The sequence below is a fragment of the Pezoporus flaviventris genome, unplaced genomic scaffold, assembly GCF_033815535.1.
Source record: "Pezoporus flaviventris isolate CSIRO_AGI_PZ_B2104156 unplaced genomic scaffold, CSIRO_AGI_Pfla_v1 ptg000015l, whole genome shotgun sequence".
Taxonomy (NCBI): Eukaryota; Metazoa; Chordata; class Aves; order Psittaciformes; family Psittacidae; genus Pezoporus; species Pezoporus flaviventris.
The window spans coordinates 34,968,439-34,991,952 of NW_026892563.1; the positions used below are offsets into that span (position 1 = coordinate 34,968,439).

The 23,514-nt window shown below is 39.0% G+C and overlaps 1 protein-coding gene across 3 annotated transcripts in view; it reads right to left on the reverse strand.

The window, feature by feature from the left end:
• ROBO2 (roundabout guidance receptor 2) overlaps window positions 1–19,867 on the reverse strand; it is a 1,073,259-nt gene extending 1,053,392 nt beyond the window's left edge. The window contains exons 1-3 of one of the 3 annotated variants that reach the window (XM_061453978.1): window positions 19,717–19,822; window positions 9,438–9,590; window positions 6,206–6,322 (exon numbers count right to left, since the gene is read on the reverse strand). In XM_061453978.1, the coding sequence (XP_061309962.1) occupies window positions 6,206–6,308 (103 nt within the window). In that variant the 5' untranslated portion in view covers window positions 6,309–6,322; window positions 9,438–9,590; window positions 19,717–19,822. Of the gene's footprint in view, window positions 1–6,205; window positions 6,323–9,437; window positions 9,591–19,674; window positions 19,692–19,716 lie in introns of those variants that run through there. The other 2 variants (XM_061453979.1, XM_061453980.1) reach the window with 2 other exon arrangements.
• Between the last annotated feature and the right edge of the window lie 3,647 nt (window positions 19,868–23,514).

Genomic DNA, 23,514 nt, shown 5'->3' on the forward strand with positions numbered 1-23,514 from the left:
GCCTACTGTTCTTTCCAGCATGGTACATCTTGGTCTCGAGAACAAAGGCTTTGGGCTTGTTGTTTATACAGAAATCACTCAAATGTCTCTAAATGCCTCTACACATCTATGATGAGGATACAGAAGACACGTTTAGCCCCATCATCACCAAGTTACTTCATCACTACCTCAATGTACTACAAGTGCAATGTACCACAACATTCCTGGAGAGCTCTGGTTGTCCTATCCCAACTATTCTTACTGCACCACCTGAATATATAACAGGCAGTACTGCACAAGCAAAGATTGCTAAAACTTTGTCATCTGGGTTTAATCTAAATTTGGATCAAAGAGCAGTCTATCAGAGACTCAATGCAGAATCCGAAATGAGTGCTCACCAGCTCTCTGCAATCAGATGCTTCACAGGAGAGCAATACAAATTAGTTTTATTTTGCTGGAATGAGCTTTGGTTTCATTTGCAGGTATGAACTGATTACTTTAAAACAACTTAATGCATTCTAAACCATACCCCAATAATCACTGGAGAGACTTTATATATTTCATTGCTACCAATCTACCTAAAAAGGTATGAATTTTAGGTGGTTATTTCCTTTAAATGAAAGTTTTACAATATATTTGAGTTTGGGGTGTGAGCTAGGAACTATACTGTGATTCAGAAATAGGTACAGGAACTCTTGCAGGAAATACACCTTTCCCTAATTCTACCTTAAATATTTCTTTCCAGAAAATACTTTTTTCCAGCATAAGTAACAAGGAACACAGTGTTATGACTCCCATTTTGTTGGGGCTTTTGAGCGCAGTGACTTGCCTCTCATTTTTTTGCGGTAATCCCTGTAATACCAGATTAACCACATGGAACATACCCTACTACATGTACTCTCCAAAATACAATAGATTTCTAATACACATATTACATATGCATGGAAGGCATGTTCTAATATGTCTGCAGTTACACATATGACTTTTAAGGAGCAATTGCAACTTTCCTCATTTACATTGCTAGCCAAAAGGAGAAGTTTAATATTTCAGAGCACCATAGTGACTCAAACATGGAACAACAATTCAATTTGACCTGGTCCAGGAAGCCTGCAAGCCTATTCAGTCTTTTTTTGCCCCTTCCTCTTCTACCCCAATACCTAAAGGTGTTTATACTGTATTTGTTGCTTCTAATGAGAGGAATTTAAGCTACCCAGAAGTTCAAGGGTAACTGCAACAGAGCTTTTGTTTTCCTTCTCCTGCATGACCGCAGTAGGGCATTGCCTTCTCACTGCGCTACTAGGGAAGGATCAGCAGACCAGCTCTAGGGATAGCTGCTCTTCCCACATGCCAGATGCAATCTACTGCTACTATAGCCCTGCTGATAGTGGAAATTGCATCACGCTTTTCTTATCAGCAAATTCTGGCTTGGATTTCACATGGGACACACACAAACACACAGGTGTATTTTGAGGAAATGTGGAATATCAAAAGGTCTCCTAGAAACAATTGAGGTGCGATAAACCTGTCAAGGGAAGATGGTGAGCAATGTTAAGCATAAAGTCACCCAGCAGCCAATGCTCTAATTCACTAATCTGATGACCTTCCTGTAAATTGCAAAAACTCCTTTGATACATTTGCTTCTTCAAGAAACATAAAAGATAACTTTCTCCAGACAGTTACTTGGCAAAGATTTTACTGGAATCAGGAGCTTTGCTGTTGCTGGGTGTCACATTCTACTACTGGTTTGCTAGAAATCATATAATTTTGCATATAATTTATACTGGTTTTAAACAGCAATTATTCTGTAGATAAACATTTCCTCTAATCACAGAAAAAGATCAGGGGACCTCTGAAGGCACATGGATCCAACCTCCTGCTCAAAGCTGGGCAAATTCCAATTTAGATTAGGTTGCCCAGGGAGCTGTCCTATCAAGTCCTGAACATCTCCAAGGACAGTGATTCTTGAACCTCTCTGGGTAATGCAGGTCACGCTTCACCATACACACAGAATAATCCTCTCCTTATCTCAGACTGCGATTTTCGTTGCTGGACGTGACCATTGCTGTTGCGCATCTTTGATTTTGGTGCTTTTGAGCTGCACTCACCACTTAAGCCAACATGGCTATTACATTGCATTAGATCTACATTATACACTTTGAAAAGCATTTATAGATTAACCTGTGGCTTTGCAGATTTTTGCCATGGCACCACAACACCCACTTATGGCATGAGGATTTGCCAAGTTGTGAAACTGGAACCAGCTCTGAGACTCTCACTTTCTGTGTAAAGATTTGACTCTGGTGGTTTAGGTGATCTCTTTAAGCCACAATCACTAGTCATTTATAAAATCAGTGTTGTGTAACTGTATACACACACTCCATATATATAAAACATTTCTTTCCTTACTATGTCAGACAAGCGAACAGCTGAGCAAGACCTAAGCTACTTACACAGAGTTGCTTTAGCTCACAGTATGCTTAGTGGTTAGAAATAGATTTCAAAGCTTAGTCTTTCAACTGCTAAAAAGATTTGTCAGAATATTTCGGCATTCTATCCACAGTCAAAACAAGTTACTATGGGTAGGTTTGTGAAGAAATCCCAGGTATCCTATGTCTTCCTGCCTTCCCACAAGCCACAGTAATCTCAGGATTTCAGGACTGAGAAAAGATATTGTTATACGTTGGTTTTGGAGCACATTTTTGGACACACTGGGTTGCTTTTTTCCAACAACACAGACTAAAAAAAGGGGACATGAGGTAACTTGAATGCTTGTTTTCAGCTATAAGCATCGACCTCATGATTCTCTGAGGTCCAGCAAAGACTCCCTTTTACTGTTCCTGAAGGTGTATTGATCTATACTCCTGTATATTCCAAGTTAGTTGCAATGCTGGCTAAGCATAGCCTACTTTATTATTGTTTAAAGTCATCAAATGCAAGAAGAACACACAAGTATCCCATACTACAACTGCAAAACAATTCAAAAGTTCATATGATTTTCTCTTAATAGGCCTGTGTTGGGAGAAAAAAGTTCCTGCAGGCAGGGGTCAGAGCTCAAGCCAGCAACACCCACTGCTTTCTAGCACATTCAGTTTGAGTTCTGAATCCTCTTGGCTGTAGCACATTGCACAGCCTTTCTGCTTGATCATTAAAGAGAGCAACCTGTCACACTGTATGCTGACAACTCTGGGAAAAAAAAAAAAAAAAAAAAAGATTTGAAGGGTCTTCTTCTGCAGGAAGCATGCATCCAAGAACACCAGCATTACTAGTGAGCTCTTCAGAGAGCAGATACACTTTTATCCAGCACCTCGAGAGTTTCAAAGAGAACACCTGCTTACTCTATACAGCAATGAAATTCCACGTATCTTGAAACATCCACTCCTTTTGTAAGTCTGACAATTAATAGATACCAGGACTCCTTAGTCATATTCTGTCTTAAATATCATTAACACTGTTAGAGGATATCACAGAACAATATATGACTGATCACTGTTCAAGTTTCTTAGAGATATCATATACTTGGAAGTCTTAAGTTCACCAAGAAACAAGCATAACTGATTCAAAACATTCTTCAGAGTACTTGCTGCTCAATGTTAAAGAGATATAAAATCTTTTTCAAAAGTTACTTATAAGTACAAAATATAGGCCAGGGTTGTTCTGAAGATAGAAGAGTTGAACCCACAATACTTGGGTAAAGAGAAGCAGAATGGGTACAAAACTAAAAATTACACATTTAACCAATGTGCAAGAGCTCAGAATAAAACAAGGCATGATTTCTTCCATACTCCAGCCTTCACTTGACTCTTACTCTGGGTAGACTGAAGTAGCTAATGGTAAGCAACACACAAACAGAACAAGATGCAGTGCCACGGATCTCAAAAGACAGAATGGTTTGGGTTAATGTGTAAAAAGAGACAGATAGGAATAGCTGTTGAAAAACAAAGGGATTTTAATTTGAGTTTACTATTCTGATGGAAAATGGAACAAATATTGGTTTCTTTCTAACTTCCATAGCAACCCACTCACACTGAAGTTATGTGACTCAGAAGCTGTTTTCTTTAAATGCAGCCATATGGCTTTTAAACCCTTTTGGTTCGACGCCCAGACACAGAATAATTATTTCTATCATTTTATTGTCCTGATAGACTCTGAATACTCAAACTTTAAATTTTATTCAGACTACTTGAGTTCTCCTTTACATTTCTCAGGTTCCTCCATGTCATACCCAAAGGGCTTTGATTTTTACTTTTATAGAAAAAGATAATAAAAATCCACAGCAAAATTAGGATGTATCTGGCAACTTAAGGAGATTTCACATTTTCCAAATACCCTGTGTATATAATTATACCAAGAAAATATTTGTTATTTGGTTTTAATTTACTGCTTCATTGTCAGAGGATTAAAAATTCATATTTTGCAAATGAAGGTGTAAGCAGTCATCAGTAGTTGCAATAACTAGGTATGCTCAAAAGTCTACACTAAATTTCCATCAGAGTACAAAGTCTATCAAGACTGAGACACAGCCAACTTTATTACACTAGGCCTGCTTGAAAGTATTTAATATTCAACAGCTGCATAGGAACCTAGCAAAATTATTTACAATTAGAGCAAAATAGCACAATGGAAGTTCATATTCTTTTTCCAGTAAGAGTTACTGCAAATTTTAGGAAGACATTTTACACTGAAAGAGAATGTAATATTTTGACACACTGTTAAGGTTTCCTTTTTCTAAGTTGTATTTTGGTTATAGAAAACAGAAACATATAGAACTACATGACCAGCTCACAGATGAAGACTGCAATATTCACTTTTCATCAGCCAGAAACTCAAACAGTTTTCAATTAAAAGCATATTTTACAGCAAAAGTATCCTCACATTGTCCACTTTGAAAACAAATTCCTTCAAGTAAGTAACTTGACGAACTTCAAGTTCTTTCCAATACCATTCACCAGCACTTCATAAATCACAAAAATTTAACATACCCATTACATTTCACCACAATACCACAAAACCAAGTCTTCAAATACATAGTTTTTTCCAAGACAAAAATTATATTGCCAAAATGGAAGGTTGGTTTTGGGTTGCTTTTTTTTTCTTTCCTTAAAAAACAACTCACCTTTCCGTACAACAGTTTGTATCATAGAAAACCCCCTCTTCATGTCTGGTGATAGCTGCAAAATATTCATGACCCTTACTCTACACAAGTGCTGTAGGCTGTAAGTTTGGCATTTAATATCTGCAGAAGCAACATTAAGTTTTGCAGAATTGCAGTACACCATTTACATCCAATTTATATACCTACAACTGCACCAAGCAAGAGTAAACTCCATTATCATTCCAACAGCCAAGAACTGCACAGCAGAATGGACCTAGCACAAGCTACATAAGCTAGCCAAGCATCATGCTGGTAGTCATTGACAAGAGTAATACAGAGCAGATAGCCTGTAGCTGGAAAAAGCACAGCATTCTCCCCACTTGAGTAAATCAAGGATGTGGAAATCTCAGCTAACCTGGAACATATATTTCCTGACATAACTCAGAAAGGAATAAGTATCCACTTTCCTTTAACTTCAAAGCCCCAAGGCTGTCACTTAACAGATTTCCCCCAATTTAACACAACAAGCAAACATTTCTTATACCAAATATATATTAAAAAAATACAATAGCTTGTTATTACCTCATTATCAGCACCTAGGTACAGTCTTCAGATCAGAAATAACGCTTCACTTTTCAAACAAAAAACATAACAAGCTAGACCTTTTTTCCTGTCTGCATTCTCACAGCTGTTATTATGCACCGCCATCAGTGAAGACATGATCACAACATGGAAAATATTTATAGCACCGCAACAAAAGCCATTCTGAATATTGCATGTTTTTTGCAGATATCACAGCAAAATAATGCAAAGTGTCCATGTCTATAGTCTCTTAAACAGCTACTTCTCCACACCTGGGGAGTCAACAACTACAAAGGGAAATGTATTTCAAGACACACTCCAATCAGAGCACAAGAAAACTGATTCAAGCATCTGGATGATTACACAAGGCATCAAGACACTATCTTTCAAAGAGCATTTGACTTTTCAACTGAAGTACTTCAGATTCTGATATTCTCCTTTCTTGTCAGCGTTTCACACAAGTTCGATGTTTCATAACACACTCTCATTTCTCCAACCAATGCTATGCAATATCAAGCAAATGGAAAACTGCAGTAAAAGATCATCACTTACCTTGTCCCTGTCCACTGATCTGGTGACTCCATAGTGTCAGAATTGCTGCCAATATCCAGTGCATCCGCCCAGTTACTTGCCTGCTTCCTTGTCTTCCAGCCATTGCATTATTGGATACTATATAAAGAAATATTATTGACTGGTTTAGTTTTAACTGTTTGTAAACATGCCCTTAGGTGGAAGAAAACAAAACAAAATCCCCACAAACTTTCTCAGTAAATATGAATTGCTCTACTTTAATAAATACTCAAATGCTTTTTCATTCAGAACCCCCCTGTGTTTGCTCAAGGTTACCTCATAGGCTACTATGAACTGGAAGTGGCTTTGAAAACATTTTAAATTGTTTTTCATACAGAGGTCCTGACTTTCACAAAGAATTAGGTTCCAATCCAACTAGGCTCAGGAGTCCTGCACAAGCAGCACTTCGTTGAGTCACTTAAGATTTGCTGTAGCACAGAAAAATTCTGAGGCAAAGCGCCTCGGACAACATTTCACTTGATTTTCTTTTTTTAAAGACTGGGTTTTTCACACCATCAGGTTGTGATGATAGTTGCATTTCATTTTGGGCTTTCCTGGACCAGCTACATCTTCCAGTGGTCACAGCTTCTACACCACTGACATATGCTACGTTTAGCTATTTATTACCCACATCCCATCCCCTGTTTTTTAGCACTCTGACTCAGGTCTGCTTCTTCAGATCTGTTTAATCAAACACTGCTTTGTCAGAACTGTACTAATTACATGAGCCAGGCAGGACCTTGGCTGAAAAAAAAAATTAGGTCATAATTTCTAGCCTACATCACAGGCAAATATCACATAAATTGGTATATGAAAAATTAGGTAACTTGCTCAGTGCATAGAAAATATTGCAACAATTCCTCAAATAGTTTTTAAAAAGATGGTATTGTAAAAACTTTCTGTGTTTTTCACATTATAAACTTCTGTGAAATCATTAACAGTTACAGGAATTTAAAACAAAATATTAAAACTCCCACCAAACAGGAAATAATAGCAACAGAAGGGAATGTTTATATATTGGCTAACTAAACATACTTTTAATACTGCTATTGTAGTACGTTTCACTAAAAAAAGCACCAACACAAAAGTATTTTATAAACCTATGCATGCAGAACCCATCCATAACAAAACATTCAACTGAAGTTATACTCAGTAATCCCCACTCCTCAATTCTGACCTATAATCTCTGATAAATAAATATATCTGCTTTAAGCAATTAAAAAAACCACAGGATTATTTATGTAATAAAAATCTGTGCAACAAAAACCTACACAGTCTGTCATGCAGAAGAATACTACACTTCATTTTCCACCTTTCCCACCTACCCCTACATACAGAGGGAAGGCAGGCCATGGGAACTACAAGAGTTTTCTTGCTTGCTTGGTTGGAGGGGGTGAGGGTTAATTTTTCTTGTTTGCTGTAACACTCTTCAATCTTTCATTTAATCAGTGCTCTAACCACTGGCCCAGATCACCAAGTATGTTCCTACGTACTTCATGTAGCCGTTCAGAACGAAAGCTGCCTTTTGCTTCAAAGCTGGTAATGGTAATTAGCCTTTTTGCACAGAAAAGCTCCCCAGCATAGCAAACACCTTGACTTTCTCATTCGGAGTTTGTTTCAGGCTCCACTAGAACAGTTGTTATTTCAGCAAAACGGTGCCCTCCCCAGCCAGCACTCTGCACTTCCTCCCCATCGTCCCCTCTCAGGAAGGCATATGGAGCGAGGAGAAGAAGGGATGCAACAATGCTGTGTTTGCTTTGCCTGGCCTTTTTTGGGCTGTTTAACCCCAAGAGAAAAGGAAAAGCAAATGACTGAAAATGGTAGTCCCAAAGAAAAGAAGTGTAGAACAATGAATAAGCGCCCTAAAAATAAATATATTTTACCCCCACAAGGTCAAATAAAAAACAGTGTCTTGGAAAAGAGAGATGTTGTTTCATGAATATTCTTTCCTCAAACTAGCAGACACATTTTTGATTCTCAGTGTAAGCAAACAGATGGTATTAGATTAGTTATTTACCTACTTTACTATTAATTAAAATCTCCAAGATAATTCTTGTTTTTACTGCGTCTACAGAAAGCTAGAGCTCCATAAAAATCTGGCATTTGTATCTACAGCCCTGCTAGTTGCAATATAAATACATAACTAAGAAAGCATTCAGATGCCTTATCTGAAGCCCACAAGGAAACATCTAACTTTTAAGAGGGCGTTTTTGCTTGAATGTTCCTGATTTGCAAACAGAAAGATGACCTTTAGGTTTCCTCCTAGTAAGATGTCTGTCAACATACATAGTAGTCAAAATAGAACAGAAGCAGCAAGAACTGTGAACTCTGATTTTGGATACGAAAAACATTTTCTTCACACTGCAGCAACCACTCCTGGAAGATGAACAAAGAGCAAGGCAAAGGGGACTGCAGGGGGTAGCATGGAGTTGCCCATTTCACAACAACACAGGACTGCAAAGAGAGTGGGGGAATCTAAGCCTGACAGATACCATTCCTGTCATATTTCTGGTCTTCTAGAGACTATTTGTAAAGGAAAAGAAGCAAAGAAAAGCCACTGCCACATACACAACTGAAAGTTCAAACTAGAGCTTCCATTTGTCAAGGAAAATGCAACAAGAGGTTATCATGATAGAAGCAGAAAATTGACACAGAACCCAAAACATAAAATCTCTTCACAATCCTGAGCCTCACATACCACACAATAGGTGCAGGGAAAGAGGTTTATCTCACACAGACACATTTCTTAATTAAAGAACAATTGTTCTGAGAGGCTACACTGCTGTAAAAAAGCTCAACTGCCAAGCCTGTAACAACCTTTCTATCATTTAGGTTTACACACCAATGTTGCTTCAGACCTTTCAACACAGGAATAAAATGACCAGGGAAAGACTTACATCATAAGTATACTGAATTAACAGGAACAGCAAGTGCAATAGCTCAGGAGATAGAGGGTATCTACAGCTATCTTGTGAAACAAGAACAAAATACATTACAAAAAATATATTTCAAAAACATACTTAAATTTTTGTCGCTGCAAGACTTACTGAAGGAAAGCCGAGAGAGATACAAATCATCCTCCAAGAGACAAAATTCTCATTAATCAATAGCTCTCTAAGGAAAAACTATTTGTATTTCCCCCCCCAAGCCTGCTAGAAGAGGAAAACTATCAGAGAAGAAAGAACACCAAACTAACAAAGATATAAATTCTTACCTATAGTCTCCTTCTTCTAAATCAACCATTCTCCCTTCATTAGTGGAGTGAAAAGGACCACCAAACCCCACACCATTTAGTCTCCCCAGTCAGGGCTCAGCTGAATTAACAAGCTCCTCTATGTATCTTAATGCAGCTGTGCTTGCACATGTCCTGCACCAAAAAAATACAGAGAAAAATAATCAAAACAATTAATTGCCACTACGTATTTTACTCTTACTTCACTCATACATTAAAAAAATATTCATTTATTTACCCCCCCCCCCCAAACTTATGCATTTAACAATACCCTACCTGAGTACAACAGCTACAAGAACTACACTCACCAGCTTCACAAGCCAAGAGAAAATGGCAATGGGAACTTCTTCCCATTTGTTGACAATTAACTGCAACTAATTTAGAGTGAACCAGGTGCAGTGAGCTGGCAGGAAATCAGCTAACATGGAAAATCTGTCACATAAAGGATTGTAACAAAGTTTGAAGTTTGAGATCAGAGTTTTGCTGAAGTAATGTTGGCATGAAAAGCTAGGAGGCTTTCAGTTGCATTACCAGAGATTTGTTGTTATCTCAGTGGCATGATCCATTAAAATCCATAGGCTGTGCAGAATTTGATTTGGGGGTGGCAGTGACTTGCATCTATTTTGTTTTCCTTCTGTTACTGCTTGGATTATTTGATATGCTTTTGTCATGTCTGAATCACTGAGAATACCAACTATGTAAACTTAAAGTACCCTTTTTAAGTATATTTATAATTTCTTTACAAAGTTACAATCTTTTAAAACAATATGCAAATACAGTCTTAGTAAATATTTGATAAATGGCAAGCAAAAATATGCCAGCTTTCTGGTAAATCGTGTCACTACTGCCTCTTAACAGTGAAAGTTACTGTTGTAAATGAAGTAGAATTTAGTCACTTAACTCTGTATTTAAAGGACAGTTTTCCTTTCCATAAAGCATCAATGAAACACCTGGTATAGATAATTAAAAGGGATAAATGGCTTCTCCAGCTACTGTTAATACAAACAGATTAACTCTATATACCTATTGCTCATGCATTAGAAAGATATATATTTATTTACAAAAAACACTGAAATAATCATTGCATCTTCTTGCTATCACTCTGTGGCTCCCACTATAGCTTATGTGGCTATAAAGTTATTCTTTGAAAAGTCATCTTCAGAAAAATCTTAAGTCGGATCAAGTGAGGCAAGTTGCTACACTATGTAGTATAGTAATTCCTAGCTCATGCAGCAGTCTGAAGACTTGCATATATGCATGATGTTGAAACCTTTATTTTGCCCTACTGGAATTCCTTGTGCTTTGGTTTAGAAAGTAATCCCACTCTTTCCTTTCCTTCAAGAATTTGTGTACCTATGAAATCTGAAACTGTGCCTGGTAAAAGGAAGAAAGTCTTAGCAAATATATATCTAAAGAAAAAGCTTATATGGTACTCAGCATATTGCTAACTGCTTTCATAAAATAGATTTGAGATAGATGGAACAACACAACAAAAAAAGCCCAACACCATTAACTGTGTTCTCAGTGGTGGTCATTAAGGAGTTGATAGGTCATGTGTCCCATCAACTAGGTCTCTCTGAAATGGAAATCTGATACAAGAGTTTTAGCAGGTATGCGAAACACTTGGAGATACATAACCGAGCAAAAATAAAAGGAAAAAAACAAACCTCCAAAACCACAAAGCATCCTGTAAAGTATCTTGAATATCATAATCATTGGACACCACTGATGTCTCAGGAAATGCCAAGGACGGGCTAAACTTTTGCTAATACAGATTGTAAAGTCTAAACTAGATGGGTTTTACTGAGTAAGAATCCACATCCCTGAACCCAGACTGTGATCTGCCTTACATGCACAAAAAACTATGGTACCAGGAGGCCTGTTTATACCCATGTTACTGAAATCAGAACCTGGTCTGATGCATTTAAAATAATTGAGTTTATCACTGATGTCTTACTTTGCCTGTTACAAAGACTCTATTTTTTTACCTCATTTCTGTTAGTGCATTACCAAAGACATTATAAATACAAGACCCCACAGAGGGCCATCTGTGGCACCAGATACTATCTGATGAGGACCTCCCTGCAGTATCAGGATTGTTTATGCAGTGTAATGAACAGTAATGATAAGATTTTTCCTATTTAAACTCAGAAGCAATATGAGAGCAGTGTAACAATATCCATACCACACCAAAGGTTTTCAGTGCTGCTTCTGGTAGGCCAGAGCATCACTGCTGGCTGGCAGCCACTGCCTTTGTGCATACAAGGTAAGAAGTCACAAACTCCCATCCAATATCTACAAGAGCCCCAGTAGAGGAAAATAGAACACATAATGTGATATTTCTGTCTGTATGGAAACAGCTGTGGCTCAAGTTAGATATCGGAAAGGGTTCACAAGCCCTACCTTGCAGGCATACTTTGCCATGGCATGCGAGGGAAAGTCACCTTCCTCCCTTCCTGCAAAAGTGGGCTTGGAGTATACAGGAGACAGCAGAGCATGCCAGAGCTTTCTCCCCCTTCCTAACCATACAAGAGGTCCATGAACATGAGGGAATTCTTAGTTTTGAATGTCTGGGAAGGATGCAGCAACCCTTCCCTCCAACACTAGGCTCGTAATTTAGGAGGCAAGTCTTCCTATGCCTGCTCCATAGCCAGTGAAGAGAAAGAGGATGTCCTGGGAGGGCACTGGAAAGCACCAAAATTAGACTCCAGCTGAGATTTGCTGCAGAGTGTCCTCATCTGGCTACTGGAGGAGGTCAGAAAGCTTGCTCCCAGCTGAAGTATAAAATAGGCTAACACGCATAGTCATGCTCATAACAGACACCTCTTCCACTCCAGCTCTCCACTGAAGCACATTCCCTCGTCTGTTCTTAGAACACAGCTTCTCACACTAGAATATGTGCCTCTCTGTCCTGAGGACTTCTTAAGTTCAGCTTGCCAGCCAGAAACTTATGTGGTGCAATTACAAACTTTCCAAAACATTTAGTAAGAGTGATTCAGAACATCAACTAGCAATTATTGATTATTCAGTAATGTACTAAATCATTAATTCTCTAACTTATAATCAGGTTTGCTTTCAGAACCTTTCTAAATTTAAGTAACTATTGATTCTCCCATGTTTTTTGATTAAATTTTAAAGTGAACAATGTAAGAGTTGTAATATTTTTAAAATGGAATTTTTTTTAACATCAGATTAATGCTATAAAGAAAACAACACGTGTAGCGCTAAAAGAAATAAAAGTTACCTACAGGCATAATGTAACTGCGAATTAATGGTACCTGAATGAAGGCAAATTTGTTTTCACCTAGGTATTTAGCCTTTAAAAAGATAGATTCTTCTGTTCTTTTGTGTATTGAAACTTATCAGTTTCACTGTTATGAAACACTATGGACCTTCATGGCAATTTCATTGAGACTGGAAAGGGCTTTTTTCCAAAATATTTCTTTGCAGTAGAAAGTTTAATTATCGGATGACTTTGGCTTTTAACTTTTTTCTTACTGTTGTTCAGATGCTAGTATCGCATATAAGAACTGGCCGTATCACTATACGGAGGATAGCTGTGGAACCTATAACACATGGTTCAAAGCAGTTGTGTTGCCACTCACCACTCAGAAATGTTTTATTTCACACATGAGCAAACAAAGATCAATTTTTGTTTGTCTTTTGGAGTTGCTGCCTTCAATCCTCTCACAAAACACTGGGAAAATACAGTCTCAGAAGCCAAGATTCCTAGGCAAGGCATTTATCCTTAAACCAATGCTTTAGAAAATAAAGAAAGAATCAAAGATCTCACAAAAAAAAAAAACAAAAACCACCACTTAAATCAGGTATGTTCCTCTTGCAAGAAAATGAAATTCAGCTTGGTGAAACGTGAACTGACTTCATTCCCTTTATTTTTTAAACCCAACCAAAAAAAAAGTTAATCTTTCAAATGTATGTATCTCACATGTAATACAATATCAACAGGCTTTGAGTAAGTTTGAAACAGCCAACTACACCAAACTTGCATAAGTCTTGCTTCCAACCCTATTTATAGTCCTCAATCTCCAAGTTCAACACACATTCCTCCATACAGTCTCTTACAGGTTATGGTTCAAAATGCATCAGTGATTGATCTCACCTAGGGATCTCATCTGTGGTCTGTCTCACTAGCTGTCTACACCAGGGATAGACAGATGTTGCTCATCTGCAGACTGGATTGCACTAATGGGAAGGGGCTGTGATATCACGGTCTTAGCAATGAAACGCTGATTCTTTTAAGGACTCCAGGCGCGTACAATGGGTAGCTCATAGGTCTTCTAGCAAGGCTCTGGCAGCTGGCTTTTCAGGGGCATTGAAAGCAAGTATTGCTATGCTGCCAATGTATAAGGTAAGCCACCTTCTTACTACACCTTCCATATGTATACCACTTCATGCAGCTTATTCTAGGGATAAATATACCAGACTGGTCACAAAAAGAGCAAGTTTTCCAGCTACCATCAGCAGCACCTGATACAGTTTGAATTGCTGGGGATATAAGAAGGCCCCCAAAGTCACACAGTCCTCCCCATTCTGCACTGGACTGCATTCCAGCTCAGCTCATCCATTACTGAAACAGGAATCATAGAATCATAGTATAGTTAGGGTTGGAAAGGACCTTAAGATCATCTAGTTCCAACCCCCCCGCCATGGGCAGGGACACCTCACACTAAACCATGCCACCCAAGACTTTGTCCAACCTGGCCTTGAATACAGCTATCATTACCTATTACCAGACATCATCCATAATCAGGTAACACCATTTGCCAGCAGGTACTCAAAATGCTGTAAGTATACACCTAGGCATATGTAGTTTCTGCAGCTATATTCACATTTTTCATCAGCTGTAACATACACACACACACACACACAATTTGATTCAGTTTATTCCAAGCATTGTAAGCTTTGCTGAAACCTGATAGTGCATCACTCTTGTAACAATCCTAAGAGTATTATCCACATTGGTTAATACTATGACATTTTAGTCTTTAAATCTTTCGGATTCACAAAAGAGAACAAAACCAAAGAGTAAATAAAACTGTGACCAATAAACCCAAGTTTCCTAATTACAATCATTCATAAAATCTGATTTTGCATTAACAGATCAAAATCAATACAATTGACTTTTGTTCCATAGAAGCATTTGTTTTCGTTTTCTTTACTATCTCATACGCTGAGAAGTAAACTTACAATGCATTAAGAAGTTTCAGGTAACTGGCTCTGTCAATACAGCATGAAGGATGAGGAAAAAGAGAGTAGATGAGTAATATATTTTTCAAAAAGTATTGGATCCCATGAACAAGTTAATGATGTTTGAAAGAGAGAAAATGTGAGGACCAAAAGTTTTCAAGTTGCTGAGTGATAATAATGGTACCATCTACTGCGCATCCATCACACTGAAATTCTTGACACGTATTTTGGACCGTTTTCATGCTTTTTCTTTATGATGATTAATAGTGGCATTGTACCCTCTGAAATAGCAGCCCATCAGGCAGAGAAAAGTGTACTAAATTAAATTCAGATGATAATAATTTTGATCTCAGACACACATGCAGAAAATATTGAAAGGCTAGGGAAAAAAAATAATCCTGTGAGAAATACTAATTTCTAAAACAAGAGTCCACAATGAGCAGAGAAAAAGGAGTAGGGACCAAATCCACTGCTTAAACACAAGCACCTTTCTGAAGAGCCCGTTATTCTGATTTCTTTTCCCCACTCTATATTTATGTTAGAAAGTGGTGAAGTTTAAGATATGTTACACTAGATAATTAAATTTCTGTGAAAAGAAGGAATAAATGGTGACGGGTAACATCTGCCCACCTTTCATGTTTTGGACATGCTGCTACGGTCCGTTTTGTCTCTAATACAAGTCAGAAGTACAGAGGTTGATGTAACTTACATTTGTTTCTTCCTGGGTCCTTAAACATTTTGGCTAAACCATCTCTCTTCACTTTTTTTACTGGAGATAGGAAGCAAATTTGGCCTGGAGACACTCCACTGGTACCTTTTGGTCTGGTGAGACCAGAAGCAGGGCTTTCAAGCCCACTAAGGTGACCCAAACAACATAAAGATGCTTCAGTGTGCTTATGCTGACGCATTTTACCCTGCTACCTAGGAGGATGAATGCAGTTACAAGCTCAAACATCAAGCTCTAACCCTAACTTCATCTCTTCAGATGTGGAATTTAGCAGGGGAATTTTCAGGGTGCATCCTTCATTTTCACTCAACAAGAAAATCCCTACTCCCAGCAGAAGAATAGGCATAATAACTATCTGTGTGAGTGCCATGATGTATGCTTAATGAGTTGAAACCATCTGAAATACCTGTATGTGTCATACACAGATGGGAATGGTAAATTGCTGCTGGAACTTGCTTGGGAACCCATGCAGCCTCTGAGCACAGAAGCAGAACCGTGCTCCACCTTCCCCAGCATTGCAGTACAGCTGCAGAAATCAATTATTCAGCACTCAAAAGACTTGCAAGTCTTAATGGAGAGTGGCTAAGGGACAGGAGATAGCAGTCTGATTTGTGGATCAGCTCAGGTGCATACAAGAAGCACAGTAAAGTCTGAGTAGGTTCAAAGACTGCCACTTTTCCTAACCACCAACATATGAATAAGTAAATTCCAGCTTTGCTATTTGATATGCACAGGATTTCCAAATGTGCCTAAGAGCAAGCTTAGTCCCTGCTGGCTTTTGCTTCTTTTTGTACAGTTGCAAATGTACATGATAACATGGTATAGGACTATTTTGAAAAAAAAAATTAATTAGCTGGGAGTTGATCTATTAAATACATTCCACTGAAGAATCACATAGTGTAGTTAAGAGATCTGATCATGACTTAATAACTTATTAGGGTTGTTTATATACTACATATTTTTACTTGATTGCCACTACAAAGGAGCCCTACCATTGTTGTTCCTGTAAATCCCCCCAGCCTAACTTAAAATCATCTTGATGGACTTAAAATAAATAAATAATAATCCAGGAGAGAATAATTCTGAAGAACGGGAAAGGTTAAAAATTCACTTAATTTTTTTGAGTGGGAGTACCAGCAGAGGTAGGAACAGTTGGTTAAGTTTTTTCCTGTTACCCTGAGTAGGCAAAACGCAAGTAGTCATAAACCCCAGGGGAATGAGACATTTAATGTTCCACCCATACCAGTAATCATACTTTTATACTTTCAGAGAGTGCATAATTTACCAAAAATGCTTTGAGAGTAGTCTGGCAGGTTTTAATATTTATTGGAATTATCTCTCCAGAGTTTAGCTGTCTGGGCTTCTACTACAAGCAGCATGATAGCTAGTACATTTTAAATCCTCTAGAAATTTTACTAACTAATTTTACTAACTTTCCTATGCATAGCAATGTTGTATCAAGTGATTTAAAAGGCCTGATCTACCAGGGCTAGACATATCTAACTTTGAGGCCAGCACTTGCTGTCTGTGAGCTGAAGAGGTCATTACTCTGACCAAACTTCATGAAAATGCATCACCTTAAACCCATCATTCATCCAGTATTTTTTACCACTAATTCTAGGCTCTAGCTAGTGTATTTCTGTGACAGCAATTTCTTGTTTAAAGGACGAGCAGGGAAGGAAGTGCTTCTGAGTCGTTCGTTTGGATTTGTTGCTGTAGGGCACCCATCTTCTGTTTAAAAATAAAGATAGCACTTTTGGAGGCTGTGGGTTTTGGAAGCTGTCCCAGTGAAGAAAGTAAAGCTACTTTCCACATCATGATTTAAAACAGGTAAGAAAAGGAGAAGAAATTATACACTGAAAATCAAGATTTTATTTAACGTTGTTTTCCCCATAGCCAAGAGCATGTTACCTCCCAGAGGCCCAGCCATGACTCACAGGCAAACCCCATGAAGCTGTGAGATGCCAGGTAGAGCTGATTGTCAAGCAAAGTAGCATATGAAAGAAAAAAAAAACAATTCCTGAGCACCAGTACATGTAATGTAGTGTAATAAAAGCAGTACCTCATTTTGACACCTTGACTGAGGATTTTGGGGGGCAAAGACTACCATTAATTTTTCACTTTCACCTAAGTTTAAACTCTGACATCAAGTTCTGCTTTCCCATGTTGCCCAGTAGAGTGACTTCTGCCACAGCTCTAACTGTAGCCAGATTGTTTCTCCTTCATAAAGGCAACTATTATCTTTCCTGCAAAGAGTTTCTTCTCACTCATAGTAAGCTAAATACACAACAGTAGTATATCAGAGTATCTAAATAATGTGACCATGACACTGATATGTGTATGATATTGTTTACCATGATAAACAGGTATTCAGGCTCCAGTGTTCTCCCCACCCCAAAGGTGCAAACTGCTTTCTCCTCACACTACTATTTTATCAGTAGAGACTTCACAAGAAGTCGTTTGTTGATCCTCTTAAATTTCTTGCTGACCCTGTAACAGGTTCTCCACCTTCACCATTTAATGGCAAAACCCTTGATCTGAAGGCACTCCAAAGTGTTTTCAATGAGCTGAACCACGGATAAAGATTTAATCTGATGGCAATTCCCTATGTTCATTAAGATCAGTTATTCCACAGAAAAACCCAGATATTCTAAGGGAATTGATGTCAGATAAACTGTTTCTCCACTGTTCAGATAACTGACAAACCCCAGTTCAAAACATTCTTTAAACAGATGACTCAGCTTCCAGTTCTATAGGCATGTTAAGCAACTTCAATTGCTACTTATGAAAAAGCCAGATGACCTCTCGCAGTTGGGTAACTTAATTTTAGCACAAACAAGACGTAGTCGGCGAGACACAAGTGAAGGTAACAGCACCCACCTAGTGCTTGAACCAGTACAAAAATATACCTCCTACTGAATTTTAAAACATACTTACAAATTCTTTCATCCATAAAGTTATTTCTTTTCCTCATCATTTCTATATGATGGATATAGGATTGGTGGGATTTATTCTGAAGTTAGTTTACAACCAGCTTAATTTACGAATTTTGGAATACAGGAATCCTCAGCACAAACATTTTTCTCTCTTGATTTCAGGAGCTCTACTGACATCAGCACAGATATTTTTCCATGCATTCCGGAATTCATAACTACTCAGAGAAACAGCACACCGGAAGTAATCTGTCAGGGGCATGATCAACACATAGATCAGGAGCAACAAGTAGATCACCTCCTACTTGCATCAGATTTTCCATTTTATTTCATGAAGGATACATGTTATAGGTTCAATCTCAAATAAGTGACCCAGTATCAAGGACTTTAAATAACAAGTCATACCTTTGGCTGGCAGGATATTTTCCCTGATTTACAGGTGGTACTCCGGCTATTCTTGATCCAAGTTTTTAACAAAGTCCTATGTAAGTACCCCTCTTAAGTATTAATGATTCTCTTTATCTATACATATATGTATGCAATTAACATATTTCCTCTTATCCAAAGTTATGAAAACTGCAGGAGAAAGGCTTCCTGCTGTCCTGATTGCAGAGCTTAAGTTTATCATGTTGGGCATTCTTTGGTGTAACGTGCTATCAAAATCATTTGCATTTGTATTACTTCTCCCAAAGCTGACTACAACTATTTTTATTGCCTAACTTTTTCTTACTATTCACACCAAGAAAATCCAATATATTATGCTAGCTCCAAATTATTAAAGGAGGCCAGCGATTTCCAGATTATGTACTTGCACTCTAACATCCTTTATGCGATAAACTGTTTTGTATTTTGCAATCCATCATTTGAAATAAAAAGACTCCGGCATTTTTATGCATTAAAGCGGAGGTTTAAAACAGCAGAACTCCTACACCCTCCCTTCACGACAGCACTTCACCGATTCTTCCTTTAGCTTCGGCACCAGCATTTTGACGGACGCACAGCAAAACCCCAACTGGAAAAAGCACCACGTGCATCGGGATGCGTTGTGCACCGCGGCTCCGCGCACACCACTCTCCACCCCATACCCCCACATCCACCCAGGTAGACCCCGCTCCCCCACCTCCAGCCTCGGGAGAACTTGGGGAAGTTACCTACCCCCGTCGGGAGGTTCCGTCAGGTGAACCCCCGCCGCCGGAGAGGCGCTGCGGGAGCCGGCACCACTGTGCCCGGGGAGGCTGCCCGGAAGGAGGCGGCCGCTCCGTCGACACCCCGGGGCCCCCACTCCTCTCCGCCCCGCCCAACGCCAGCCCCTCCGGGGGCGCCCCGCCACTGCTCTCCCCCCAGCTCTCACCTGGGCACCGGTAGCCCCGAAACGTGGTCCCGGGAGACGTACCCCAAGTTTGTCAGGGAAGGGCAGAGCGTAGATCTCGCTAGATGCAAAGCCCTCAGTCGGTAGTTCGCACGGTCCAGGCGGAGCGAGCGTGTTTGTGCTGTTAAGGGAGGGGGGGAATATGAGAGAAAAAAAAACAGAGGGAGGGGGAGTGTGGAAAGCGCGGGGAAGGCACCCCTTCCGACGGGCTCCGGCGGTGCAATTAGCGCAGCTGAAGGGAGGAGTTAGTTTAATTACAGGCCGCGCTCCCGGGAAATGTGCCCGAGTGGACGCACGACCGGGCGGAGTCGGGAAGTTGCGGCACCCAAGCGGGGAGGAGCGCTTCAGCACCGTGGACAGCGGCGGCTGTCACGGCCCGGGGACAGAGGGGGACCGAGGAGCCCCGCCGCCGAGGGCTGAGGAGCGGGGCGCTACGGCTGGCACATATACCCACACACACTCGGCAAAACAACGCTTCTGGACGGAAATACTCTTGAGTGACGGAAAACCGACTGTGCACCCTATAGGCAAACTATTCCAATAGTAAATTGTTAGCACGCCTTGAAGGCTGTGTGTTGTCTATCCCTGATGGGAAGGTGCCAAGTGGCTTCTGCCAGCCATCACCAGCTGAAAATAGGCATCAGGTCCTGATTGCCTGAAGAATCACTTCTATCCTACCAACACACGTAAATTATGTGTGATTGCATGTATTCTGACTGATTAGTGACCCACGACCACTGGCTCAGAAATATTATTAATGCCCTTCTGCAGCTGAGGACATCGGGACAGAGAGATTAAGGAACAATCAAGCCTACATACACAGACCCTTGCATGACTCCAGATGTGAGCACACATAACTTGTGGGATTGTCTTCTTCCTCCATTTATTTCCTTTCTCCTTACTGCTTAGGTGTAAGTGAAATGCCTCAGTGGCACAAAAAGCAATAGCTTGGCCATCACCTCTGGAAGCTTTTATAGACCTCACCCATGCACTGAAATATGATTTGAGGTCCTCCAAATTCAGAAAGTTGTCATTGTGAATGTACACTTTCACAATATAATACCCAAAAACAAAGCAGCATGATTTTGTGAGGAACAGTCAAAAAGAAACACCTACCCAGAGATAAGTGTTAACAAGTGGGATAAGAATTCACATTTTAGGGTCTGTCAAGCAAAAGGGGAAGAATACAAATTTTGTACATCTCAGCAAACAAAATTTTCCAGAAATTAAATCATTCTTAGTATCGTGTCCAGAATTCATTAAATATTAAATAAGCATTCCAGGACAAGAAACAAGTTGTGTTTCAGCATTGTAGAATAAGTGTTGCGACAGGAGAAGAGCTAAGTTAATTTGGAAAAGAAAAATAATTTATATATTACAGTGAGAAAGGAAATTTTCATTATTAATAGTTCATATAAAGAGTAAACAAAGGGAATCCACTTCTTGCTGGTTGTTGGAAATAGTTTAGAGATTGGAAAAAACTAAGGGCAGCCTTAGGGAAAGTTCATCAATGATCAAGACAGAGAAGAGGTAGGTAAGGTGAAACTTAAAAGCAGTAGTGATGACTTTTCACTTCATCGGCACTTACATGATCTATTTATGTGCATGGCTTTTCTAAACACATGTATGACAAGTTACAGCTGTGGAAACCCATGTGGAAATGGAGTATGGAAGAGTGGATGGATGTTAATTCTATGAAAAAAAAAAACAAAACCCTCACATTTCTAAATAACTAGTAAACTGTGATAGTTCACCCCCTTTCTACCTAATCTTAAAGGGATTATGATAACTGGACAGCTGAGCAGGTTTATTTAGAGTATATTTATTATATATGTAATTATATATATGCATTTTTATTATTTTTATTATATGCACAATTCCTCAGAGCCTTCCCAAGATTTCTTACCAAGTATGTTCTAAAAAGTCTTTTTCTACTGAGATTCTTTTTAGCCAAGAAATTATACATATATAGACATACATACACACACTTATACACATATGACAAAACCATAATGCCTGGCATTTACAAGATTTTGCAAAACGGAGTAAAACCAAAGGGAAAAGACTTGTAAATCTCAGGATTTGAGAGGTAGGCAGCAACATAAGCTTAGAAAAAGGTTTTCAAAGTAGTAACAAGCTTAAAATCACATCATATGAGTTTTCCCAACAACAGCGTGAAAGCAGGTGTGCCAATTAGGCTCGTCACAGATTGTGCAGTGAAGGCACAGGCCTCTTTACTGAAAGCACCTTGGAGCCTATCCAGTACTGGTACATGACTATGGATATGATTGTGTCAAAATCCAGGCTGCTATGGCTTCAGACTCATAAGTCACCTTGCTATACAGATGGTCTGAGAGATGAAGCATGGAAGAAGAAAACTAAAATGCTAGTGGCAGAAGTCATGAACTGAATGGGACCAACTGCACGAAGCAGTGTATGACATACCCTGCTGTGGCATAGAAGAGCTTCTATCCTTCCCTGTGCTAACCACTAATTCCTAGTCAGTCAGGAGGCTCATTTAGTGACCAGTTTGATATGCTCATTTTACAGGATGACCAAAAACATGCTTTTGGTTAACATTTGGCAGTGCGGGAACAATTGCTCTAATATGGCGTGAGTTCTTGGCAACTATGGTCTCAGTGCAGTTTCCCCAGGAGAAAAATTTTGCTCAGGTACTCAAAAATCAAAGTTAAACAACAGCCAAGCAGTTATACTGAGAAATTGTTGGGGGTTCAATAATGATTATCTTAGATCTGAATTAAAATTACTACATAAACTGCATATTATTTTTAAGTCAAGCTGTATCCTCCACATTTGCTATAGGGTAGACAGGGTCCTTTTATGTTTGACAGTACGCAAGTATGGAACAGCAACAGGAAAAATTTCCCCTCATGGAAGAGCTTATAGTCTAGGAAGGTAAAAGCCTTGGTAAGAATAATGTACTTACTGTGTGGGCAGCCTAAGCTTTATGTGTTCTTAATTATTCATTTCTTTGCTTCTAAGTGCTTGGATTTAAAAATGATGTGATACGTACATGCAGTGTTGATACTCAGATAACTTAATCTTTTTGGTAATGTAACAAGGCATATGATGTAATGTCAATAGACTGCACCTTGTATGCATTACAGAGCTTTTCCATGCCGATGCTTATCCTCCAGTGACAAAGCTAATGATTCCTAATATGTGTACAGGATAAGAATGACACTGCTGTGATAGACACTTAATAAATGGTTAAACAGATTGGTGTGAAAGCCAAGAATAAATAAATCTTGGCTTTGAACTGGTTTTGGGATAATATAAGCAGATGCAAAAATTTGAATGCAAGTAAAACAGGAAAAAATAAAAGAGAAAAACCATGAGGGAGAATGATACCAAAGTAATGCAGCTATTTGTCCACTCATACAAACTTACCAGATTCCCTCTTAAAATTATGCTCCAAACAATACCAACTTTATTGTATGTTTCCAGTAGAAATCCAGCCTCAAAATTATTAATTACTGTAGGACACAATGAGTTTCAGTAAAGGAATGTGGGTATTCATGTCTTCTAACTGGTGTCATCTGAGTTACTGGGTTTTATTGTGCTAAAATAAAATACAACTGGAAATACAAGAAACAAAGAGAGAGGGAAATAAAATCTAGATAGTTGCTATTACTGTGGCCCAGCCACTCAGGATCAGTAGCATTTATTGGTCTCTGAGGATAAGGGTCTGAATGTGATAGGTATCAACAGCTGACTGTTCAGAGCAAAGAGGAAATGCTCACCTTTATGTACCAGTTATGTGCTATGTGGTCTTTTTAAACACATATAGCCTATTCAAGA